The 10,640-nt window shown below is 32.1% G+C and overlaps 2 protein-coding genes across 2 annotated transcripts; one reads left to right on the top strand and one right to left on the bottom strand.

Annotated features, from left to right (window-relative positions):
* The first annotated feature begins 932 nt into the window (after positions 1–932).
* Positions 933–2,447, top strand: LOC107917515 (transcription factor bHLH93). The gene is made up of 4 exons (XM_016846855.2): positions 933–1,498; positions 1,574–1,732; positions 1,888–2,055; positions 2,131–2,447. Exons 1-4 carry the CDS (start codon positions 1,016–1,018, stop codon positions 2,215–2,217), a joined length of 897 nt encoding a protein of 298 aa, XP_016702344.2. The 5' UTR covers positions 933–1,015; the 3' UTR covers positions 2,218–2,447.
* A 988-nt stretch (positions 2,448–3,435) lies between these two features.
* LOC107917935 (glutamyl-tRNA reductase 1, chloroplastic) lies at positions 3,436–6,498 on the bottom strand. Its single transcript, XM_016847357.2, has 3 exons — positions 5,848–6,498; positions 5,024–5,265; positions 3,436–4,906 (listed from the first exon to the last, which is right to left on the bottom strand). Exons 1-3 carry the CDS (start codon positions 6,128–6,130, stop codon positions 3,776–3,778), a joined length of 1,656 nt encoding a protein of 551 aa, XP_016702846.2. The 5' UTR covers positions 6,131–6,498; the 3' UTR covers positions 3,436–3,775.
* Positions 6,499–10,640: the final 4,142 nt, after the last annotated feature.

Here is a 10,640-nt window from a genome sequence, read left to right as displayed (position 1 = left end):
TCAATTACTGACTAAATTTTCATCAAACATTTCCATGAACCAGAAAGGAGATTTTTCTTTGGCTTATCAAATCTTACTTGTTTTTAGAAAATGTGAAATTATTAGTTAAAGCAATATTGTCTCAAATTGTTGTAATCCTCATTAAATCCACATAAGCCAAATAACATTATTTTGATAAAACCCACGTTATCATTACTTCATAAATTTACTATCTCATTTTTGTATATAAATTTTTAATATTCTGTTTATATCTATTTATCAATTTCACTTTTGGGCCATAAAAGGGAGTCTTCCAGATTTTTTGGTGTTTGAAATTAAGATTTTTTTTTTAATAATTGTTAATATTTTCTATCATCTATAATTTTCTTTATAATTTGCACAACGTTTATTTTATATGTTCATTTTATTAAATTTTTATAAATTATTAATATTTTTTTGAATTTTTTTCTTTATTTTAGTTTTATAATATTTTATTTAGTAATTATTAATATTTTTTATAATTTTAAAAAAAAATTTATAATTCTACACTTATTATTTAGATTCAAATAAATTTGGATAACCATTTTTCTAGATTCATTTTGAATGTATATATTTTTATTTTATTTTTTAAAATTTTGACTAACCACGTTAGTATTCTTTCACGTGACGTCTTCTAGTGCTTACCGTTAACCTCATTAATGATCAAACCTGTCAACTGCTAAGGAAAATCCTAATTTAGTTTTGTTATTTTTTAAGGCAGAAATCTTTATATAAATCATTTTTCATGACGTAAATCGTAATTGAAATCATATCTTAATATTTTGGATGAGATAGATTTATGGCGGTAAGAAAAAGACAAGATCACCCTTCAAATGAGAAAAGCAGATTCCAGGCCTGTGAGGGCTAATTACATGTAACATGGTTTCATAATATATGAATATATAGTATTTTATTTTCCCACTTTAATAACAATGGTGAGACTTTCATTCTCTCAAGGCATCGCCTAATAATAGCATTCCCTACACGAAGCAAAGAGATGGAGATCAATGAAGAAGGTTTGTTCGAAGAATTATTAGGTGTGAGAGGAGAGAATTGGGACACAAATCCAACAGATATGAGTGGGATTTTCTCTAATGGCACCTGGAACTTTGATGATCACAAACCTTCATCTACCTTTCTTCCATTGCCATTTCACCAAGATTATACTTACAACTTCAATCCAATCTACTGTCCCTTTGTTGATGAATTCTCTTCACAAAGCAACACATTTGATACACCATCATTCCCACTCCAACAACAACATGATGACCAAGAATCCAGATTCCTTGTACATCAACTTCACAAGTTGGATGTTAAAGCTACTTGCAAAACCGAGCCTGTTCAATCACCTCACCCCGACAATCCAGCTAAAAAGTTGGAAAGGCAGCCTTCAAAGAATCTGATGGCTGAAAGAAGGAGACGAAAAAGGCTAAACGATCGTCTTTTGATGTTAAGATCCATTGTGCCTAAGATAAGCAAGGTAATTTACTGCAAAAATTCAGATTTCAAGCCTCTTATTACTGGTTTTATTTCCCATTTTTTGTCTCTTCAACAGATGGACCGTACATCCATACTTGGGGATACCATAGATTATACCAAAGAGCTCTTGGAGAGGATCAAAAGTTTGCAGCAAGAAGTTGAAGCAGGTTCAAACATGGATCACATTTTCAAGGGTGAAAAACCAAATGAAATGATAGTGAGAAATACACCCAAGGTAATATTTTTAAAATTCTTATCAAACCTATGATTAAGATTGTTTTTGAAAAGTGCTATGAAGAAAAGCTTTTGAAAAATTTGATATTGTTTATCATTGTTATCAAAAAGTGTATTTGGTTTGAAATGTGATTTTCGAAACGTGTTTCGTTGCAGTTTGAGGTTGAAAGAAGAAATGGGGATACAAGGATAGAGATTTGTTGCAGAGGGGATCCAGGATTGTTGTTATCAACCGTATCAACAATGGAAGCATCGGGGCTTGAGATTCAACAATGTGTCATTAGTTGTTTCAATGATTTTGCAATGCATGCTTCTTGCTCTGAGGTAACAAAATTGTTTGGGTTTTTGGTTTTAATTTCGTTTTTAATCATTACAAATATATTTTGATATTTATTTCAGGATCTGGAACAGACAACATTAATGAAGTGTGAAGATATAAAGAAGGCATTATTTAGAAATGCTGGCTATGGTGGAAGATGTGTTTAGGAACAATACTAAACAACTTTCTGCTGAATTTCTCATTTTCTTCCATAAAATCATTCAGTGAAGTTGCCTTCAGAAAATCCATTTAAGGGCCTTGAAAGACATTACCATTTGTAATCATTTCAGCAAGAAATAGCATGTTTGCTCTTTTTTTTTCTTTTTTTGAGGTATTCGTGTTAAATATCTTTTTAGATACACATAATTATATGAAAAACATCTGAATTTAATATTCATATTTTAATTATTTTTTTCTATTATTTTTTGCTCCCTCTATTAAAACAAATGAGTAAATTAATCCATATATATTAAATTAAAAAGCAATAAAAATTGATCCTACATATTAAAATGGGTTACATAAGGTACTACCTCCACATATAACTGTTTAGTTATTCTCTTAGCCGCGTCAATTGTAAAAAGAGATAGAATTTTTAAGAGAAAGGATCTCATTTTTTTTTAAATAAAGAAAATAAATGTATTTTAACTATTAATAAAATGTTTATTTTTATTTTTATTTTATCCATTCTCTATTATTCGGGTTACCTTTTTGGCTTTTTATCTCACTGGTTCCATTTGCAAGCTATGGACAAATGAAGGAATCTTAGGGGTTTGTTTTTTTCCCAATCAAAAGATCTAAAGCATGGAACAAAAGGTAACCACACCATTGTTGACAAAGCAGGAACAAAAATATAGAAAGTTGGTATTACTCTTCAAACATATTGAAAAACAAAATTGAACATGTATCCCTATTTTTTGTTCACAAATTGGAGAGAAAAGATCCAAAAATGGAGAAGATTGAGGTGAATGTGAGCAGATTTTTTGGGATCCTGCAACCAATTCTGTCTGAAGCCAACAAAAATGCTATGAAAACTATATAAAAGAGATGTAATTATTAAAGGGTTAAAATTTACTGTTGTTTTTACCACCAAATGGTTGAATAAATCAGGTTGTCTTCTCTGACTACTGGTGAAAACCCTTTTGATATGACACCAAATGATGACTAATCTAATGGAAAAGCAAGAGGAAGGAAGGTGCTGAGATATTTCCCAGGCACTCCAATTCCAGTTTATCAAAGCTTAAAATTATTTGTATCCAACATGACAAAGAAGCTCATGAAGTAAATAAACAAGGTCAAAAATAGGCATGGATTCCATAAAGAACTTCGTATTTGAATGAATAACTGAATTTACTTTCACAAACAAATTTTAAAAAAAACGCAATAAATACATTTGTAGAAAATTCCAGCACTATAAAATAAGTAGTAAATTAATTACAATGATTAATATTGTTCCCCTTGATATCAATAAAATTCTACTGATGAACCCATACAGGGTTCAAGCTTACCTCATGCTGCAATCTATATAGCCGAAAGACCTCTAAAAAACCATTGTAGAAATGGTGAAGCCAAATCAGAGTCAAGCAATGGTGTTTTACACCAATAAATGAATTGAAAGATGCCCCCACAAGGACCTCAAATTGATTAGCTACTACGTTACAACTGACCACTTATTCGATTGCAAGGAAGTGTAGTTGATTGTAGGGTGAGAGATTCTGCATTCAATTCCTACTTTTGGCTTTGTTCTACCTTGGCTCTAATTTTTTGTTCAACAAGTGACAAATCTGACTCCAGCCCAAACATTCTGTTAAGCGCATTCATGTTCTCAAGGGCCTCGTTAAGGGTTCGACTATCATTACCATCACATCTCAGGTGCTGCATTGGACCGTGGAGAAGTTTATTGACGATACCACGGCTGAGATCGTCGACTGCCTTCCTTGTTTTCTTTGGGATATCTTCACCCATCTTTGATAAGCATTTCTCTAACTCTGCAAGTCTAATTCTATCGGCATATGCTCTCAACTTCTTTATTGTAGGAACAGTTTCCAGTGAATCCCTCCATGCTTCAAACTGTTTCAATTCCTCAGTAATAATGGCCTGAGCTTCCATTGCTTTTCGAAGCCGGTCCTCTTTATTAGCAGCTACAACCTCTTTCAGGTCATCAACATTGTATACTTGTGCACCTTCAACATCTGTGACACAGGATCCCACGTTTCGTGGAACAGAGATATCGATGAAGAGCCTCAGACCACCGACTTCAGAACTAACTGGGGGAAGATCCTTCACATGCTCTTTTGAAAACAGAGGCGTTTCAGATGCTGTACTAGTGAAGATCACATCAGCTTCGGCTGAACAAGCAAGCATGTCCGTAAAGGGTCTGTAAATAATCTCAACACCTTTCATCTCTTCACGAATTGCTGCAACTTTCTCTTCACTTCGGTTAACGACAACCATTTTGGTGCAACCTTTTGCCACCAAGTGTTTGATCACAAGCTTTCCCATCTTTCCAGCTCCAACAACCAACATTCGAGCAGTAGTGTGTGATGATTCAGGAAGCTTCATGAAAGCCAGTTCAACAGCAGCGGAGCTCACAGAAACAGCTCCTGCAGCAATATCAGTCTCGGTTCTAACACGCTTCCCCACAGTAATTGCATGCTTGAACAACCCACTAATGTTCCTTCCGAAGCCAAGAACACCTTCTCCAGCCTTGACAACTTGTCTAACTTGTGCAAGAATTTGACCCTCTCCAAGAACAAGAGAATCAAGACCAGCCGATACTTCAAAGAGGTGCTGGGTAGCATCCTTGTTGTACAACAAAAATCGATGCTCACAAATCTCTGAGACTGGGATGCCACTAGTCTGCAAACCAAATGGTAATTAGCTAAAACTTCTGCCTTGAAATTTTCACATAAAATTGATTAATGAAACTAACTTAGGTAAATACGACAAAACAACAAAGGCCAACGAGTAATGTACCTTTGACATCCATTCCGTAACTTCTTTGACTCCACGATGTTGGGAAAGAGCCACAACATATATTTCCATCCTGTTGCAGGTGCTAAGAACAGCAGCCTCTTCTATATGATTCAAACCACATAACACTCCGATGGCTCGTGGCATTTCTGCTTCTGGGATGGCGAGTTTCTCACGCATCTCCACGGGTGCAGTGTGAACACTGAGCCCTATGACAACAATGCTGCTCCTTTCCTTGGTATATCCTGGCATGGACCAAACGCAAGATTTTCGGTAAAATAGTCATAAAAAGAAAATTACCCAATGGCATGTATGCTTTTGCAAAAAGGATTATCCATCGTAATTTTGACTAAAATTCATAGAACGCCTTAAATATTTTGAATTCTATACATAAGATGGACATCATATGTAACTGTTGGTTGCTTAAAATCTAGTAGTTCTCAGACATTAAAGGCATAAAATGATGCCAATTAGCCATGTTCATGGAGACACTTTCCTTCCTAATCTTCAAAACCAAAACTAATGGAACTAGCATGCAATTCAAATGTACATATTAAGTAAGGATTAGGCTCTACATTCAAGGCATAGTTGACTCTTTTTTTTCCTCCGTAAAACCATATAAATACACCAAATACAAGAATCTAATGATTTATTTTGGAGGCGTTTCTTAATCTCAATTAACTAGACGTTCCTTGTAAATTATTGCTCTAATATCTAAAAATTAATTAACAAGTCAAACATGTCTGCTTCATAAAAAAATTTGAAACTTTTTAGTGAAATCAAATTAAACAACAAACGGATTAAATAACAATTGAAGATAAACGTACTGTCAGCTGCAGATGTCTTGAGTTGTTGAAGAGCTGAGAGTGCAGAAGCCTTAGAAGGATCGATTTTTTGGGGTCCCAAAGCGGCGTTGAATTCGGCAGCTTCACATCTAACTCCCCCATTCCTCGAAAGCATACCTTTATTTCCATAATTAGGCCTGGGAAAGACCTTCATTTGTTGTTGATACGGAAAATAAGCCCCAGAAAAAGAAGCCGAAGACGATGAACAATAATTCATCAACAAACTATCCAATTTAGCAGCGGAAAAAGTCGAAGAAATCGCCATGGTTTTGAGAAACTGAAAAAAAGCACACGATCTAAACCCCCCTAAAAGATTAAAACCCAAAAACCCAAATTAAAGGGAGAAATAGAGCGTGAGCTTGAATTGGTTTTCCTTTTCCAAAAAAAGGGTAAAGGAGGCGTTTGGTTTGATTAGGTATTGCCTAAGGTTGACAAAAAAAAAGGGGGTGAGTTGAGTTGGTATGAAAATCAAACAACGACGGGTCAATTCAAGCATTTGGGATTGGGGAAAAACAGGAAAAAGAACGTGAGGAAAAATTGGATTTAACTATAACTTGGGGTTCTGATTGGTTGATAGAACACACTTCTTTCTTCTGACTTGAGTTCTTGTTTGGTGGGCGATATTTACGGTTTAATATATTATAAAATTAAAGGAAGTCTGTATTTCATTTATCATTAACAATATTTCCCACATTTCTATAAGTGATATCCAAGATAAAGATATAAATCTATATTTATAGAGATGAAAATATAAATAATACGTATTAAAGTTCTATCGTAATACATATTCGCTTTATAATAATAAAACAGATTAAAATTGAACGGGACAAAATTACAATTAAAGAATAGTATAACATCTCATTATATTTCATATTCTACTTATTTAATCTTCAATACTAACTTTTTAAGAATTTTAAAAAAATATGTTTAGATCTCTTCACGAGTTTTAACAATAATCATAACAAATTGAATAATCCTTCTATAGTAATACATATGTTCAAATAAATTCAATAAATATTTATGCAAACGTACCAAACAATTTCCCTATAATTTATACATGCTTCTAGCATTCTAAATGTTAAAAAAATATAGACATCACATATATTTACTATCATAATAAATTAGTCCGAATTAAAAGTGATCTAATTTGGTTAAGTTTTATTGGATTTTAATTATTAAATAAAGTATGGGTCAAATATGTGTAGATACTCTAGTAACTAATTTTTAATTAATGATGAGTTGATTAAAAATTAGGCTTAATGTGCAAAAGTTATATACACACAAGGTAACTTTTCTAATATCCTATTTTTAAAAAAGAGAGTAAATTTTTTCTGAATTTTTTATATACTAATTTGGAAGATAAAAACCGTAAGATCCAAAAAAATACAAGGAATCGATGGATTCATGTACGTTTTTACATCTAGTGTTATTCATAATTTATTCTTGATGATTTTACATAACAAATCCTAATTTATTAAATTTTGAATCAAGATTTTAACTATTCTAACAAATGACATCCAAGCCTAGTCATATCGAATCAATGAGAATTAATTAAATTTTTTTAAATGATTGATTCATAAAACTTTATGAGTTTAATATTTCAGATATATATAGTAAGGTTTATATTTTAAAAAATTAAATCTTAATTACCTTGAATTTTTATTAAAAATTTTAGAGTTTAGAATATTTGTATAATTCTACTTCACCGAGTTCAAGGATTTAGTTTCAACTTTCGTACATCGGTCCTGTGTTTCAATTTCTATTTGCAAATTCTATACATATTCTTGGCATTTAGTTTAATAATAATAATAATAATAATAATAATAGGTTGACAGTATAAAAATTGATTTCATGTTTCGATTATAATAAATATATAATATATGCATGTTTTTTATTGACTCAAGATGCATGCTTAATTTATATGTATGTTTCAATTATATATAAATATATAATATATGCATGTTCTGATTGATTCAATGTATGAGATGTATGCTTAATTCATATAAATGTTTCGGTTATATAATATATATATATTTTTTGATTGATTGAGATGCATGCTTATTTCATATATATATATATATATATATAATTCAATTCCCAGTACGAATTCGACAATCTATAAGGAAGAAAATGAAATAAGATAAATTTATATGAAGCTCGTATAGTTAAAACATCACACACATGTTATTTAAATCATACAATTCGAACTTAACATAACTAGAATTCCATGTCTTGTTTCACATTCCCTATCATACCACATGGTTAGACATGTACATATAACATAACAAGATCCCAAGTCACACACTTCATATGCCAATTCACCACAACATAAATATACAACTATTCATGCCATGAGATCCATTTCTAAACATTTCATTAATTGTTTTTTTCCGGAGAACTATAGCAAATTAACTTTGGATATACGTGAAATAATGCTTACACAAGTTGATTGTCAGGACATTAACAATTACATAATGCTGCTCACACAAGCTGATAAGAATCTGTAACAAATGCTAGATTCCAGCTACCGGTATGGTAACCACTACCAGTACATAGTACCTAGAAATATATCATAGGCACAGAGTGTCTTGAAATTGTATCACTGGTACATAGTACCTGGAAACTGTAATCTGTAATCACCAGTACATAGTACACCCCAATTACATGTCATTTGTATCCTAACTATTCACTGATTTCACATGAACCTTAACTTGTATACCTTAATCTTTTCATGATTATAATCATTTATCATGTTCAACTTGATTACAAACATTCTATAGAATAATAAAACACAAGTACCATTGCTATTCTTTATTACTCAAGCCTTTGTTTCCATATTCAAACTACCTCAATTAACCATGATCATCAGTCACACATACATATACACCTATATGATTAGAATTAAGAACATCGGTAAGCATAAAAAATCCAATATGAACTTACCTAAATGCAGTAGCTACCAACACCTCGACGACAATTACTCAACAACTTTTTCTTTCCCGCAATTATCAACCGATTGATTCGTTTCTTGATCTATATATAATAATTTAGCTCAATTAACCAATTAAAATAAATTAAAATATTTAAATTCATGTATTTGACCTTTTACCAATATTTTACACTTTTACCCTAAACTTTTACCTTTTATTCAATTTAGTCCCTAAACCTGAAACTTACACAATTATCACAATTAAGCCCAAAATATGCTAGCCGAGTTTTCACTTATTCATCTACAACCCATAATTATTGAAATTTCATAATAATTTCATGCTAAATTTTTTATTTTATCAATTTAGTCTCTAAACTTAAAACTAACCAAATTCATTTTACAAAATAATCCTATTTGACAGCCAAATTTAGAAATCTTTCATTCAGCTTCATAAACACTTAAAAAACATCAATGGAAAATTACAATTTTACAAATTGGTCCCTGAGTTAGCTAGATTTAAGCTACAACAATTTCAAAAACATAAAAATTACTAAAAACAAAATTGAAATCAACTTACATGCAAAAAGTTCTGCTGGACGAACTTAAAGAAGCTTAACAATTGTGGTTTTGAAGGTTGGTTTTGGTGATGAAAAAGCAAATGAAAAAGATGAAAAGTTAATTGTAAGGCCGAAATTTTGCCCGGCCCGTATCAATTAAAATTGTCCATTACAAATTTTGAAGGGGATAGCCCGAAATACAATTTTGGCCCCAAAATATAGACCCAAATTAAACAAGCCCGATAGGCTCAGGTTTTTGGAGATTCCATTTGCCGCACAAACGCAGCCACCAGCAGTCCACACACTCCACTCGCACGTCTGCCCCAGCTCGCGTGTAGTACGCCCCATGCCCGTTCTTCCTCCACGTCTTCGTGACCTGCGACGTGAGCAAAGAAACAGCAGGAAACTGTTTGTATTTTGGCTATAAAGCCTTCGAATTTTATTTGTAAAAGGACCTTTTTTTCCCTTCTTTTCAACAGAAACAAAATATGAGTTATAATACAAAATATACACGAAGATCAGTAGAAAGCAACCAAGAATACTTCAAAGGTGATTATTTATTGCAATTTTATTCTGTTTTTCTTTTTTTCATTCGACACAAATACGAGATATAAGAGAGAACGAGAGGCTTACCGAAGTTATATCGCGTCCATGCCGTCAGAGGGCCTTGCTCCGTTGGTCACAATCAAATTTTGGGAGTGGTTGTGTAATATCCTGAATTAGGGCTTAATCGGAATAGTGGTTTCGTGACCACAAATCCGAGATAAAAATAATTATTTTATAATTATTTTGATGAATATGATATGATTGCATGATTGTGTGAAAATTTCGTGATGAAATTCTATGCCTAAAGTGCTTAAATTGAAAGTAGGGACTAAATCGAATAAGTTGAAAAATTTGCATTCTAGAAGTTTTTAGTATGAAATTGCATTGAAATATTAATTAGGAGGTCTTAAATAACAATTTGACCAATTTCTAAGTCTATGGACAAAAATTGGACATGGATGGAATTTTTGGAAAGTTTAGTAGTAAAGGCATTTTGGTCATTTAGTTATTAAAATGAATTAAAAACAAAATTAAAAGTCAATTTTTGTCCATCTTCTTCATTAGGCCGAAATTTAAAGGGTTCTCCATAGTTAGGGTTTGTTCCAAGCTTCCAAGCTCCATAGTAAGTGATTCCAAGCCCCCTTTTTAATGTTCTTTACGTTTTTGGAATCCCGGTAGCTCGATTAAGCTTATATTAGCAATAATTCAACCTAGGGTTTATATTTGGAAAAATACCCATAGGT

Source organism: Gossypium hirsutum, chromosome A01 (genome assembly GCF_007990345.1).
Source record: "Gossypium hirsutum isolate 1008001.06 chromosome A01, Gossypium_hirsutum_v2.1, whole genome shotgun sequence".
Classification (NCBI taxonomy): Eukaryota; Viridiplantae; Streptophyta; class Magnoliopsida; order Malvales; family Malvaceae; genus Gossypium; species Gossypium hirsutum.
Note: the sequence above shows the minus strand (reverse complement) of the source record. Positions and strands in the feature narration are given on the sequence as shown.

Bases quoted from the DNA above. Each gene is read 5' to 3' on its own strand.
- LOC107917515 (XM_016846855.2), top strand. From the start codon at position 1,016: ATGGAGATCAATGAAGAAGGTTTGTTCGAAGAATTATTAGGTGTGAGA. The intron at 1,499-1,573 runs GTAATTTACTGC...TCTCTTCAACAG, and splicing joins TTGTGCCTAAGATAAGCAAG to ATGGACCGTACATCCATACT. The intron at 1,733-1,887 runs GTAATATTTTTA...GTTTCGTTGCAG, and splicing joins TAGTGAGAAATACACCCAAG to TTTGAGGTTGAAAGAAGAAA.
- LOC107917935 (XM_016847357.2), bottom strand. From the start codon at position 6,130: ATGGCGATTTCTTCGACTTTTTCCGCTGCTAAATTGGATAGTTTGTTG. The intron at 5,266-5,847 runs GTACGTTTATCT...GGTCCATGCCAG, and splicing joins CAAGACATCTGCAGCTGACA to GATATACCAAGGAAAGGAGC. The intron at 4,907-5,023 runs GTACATTACTCG...TTTGGTTTGCAG, and splicing joins TTACGGAATGGATGTCAAAG to ACTAGTGGCATCCCAGTCTC.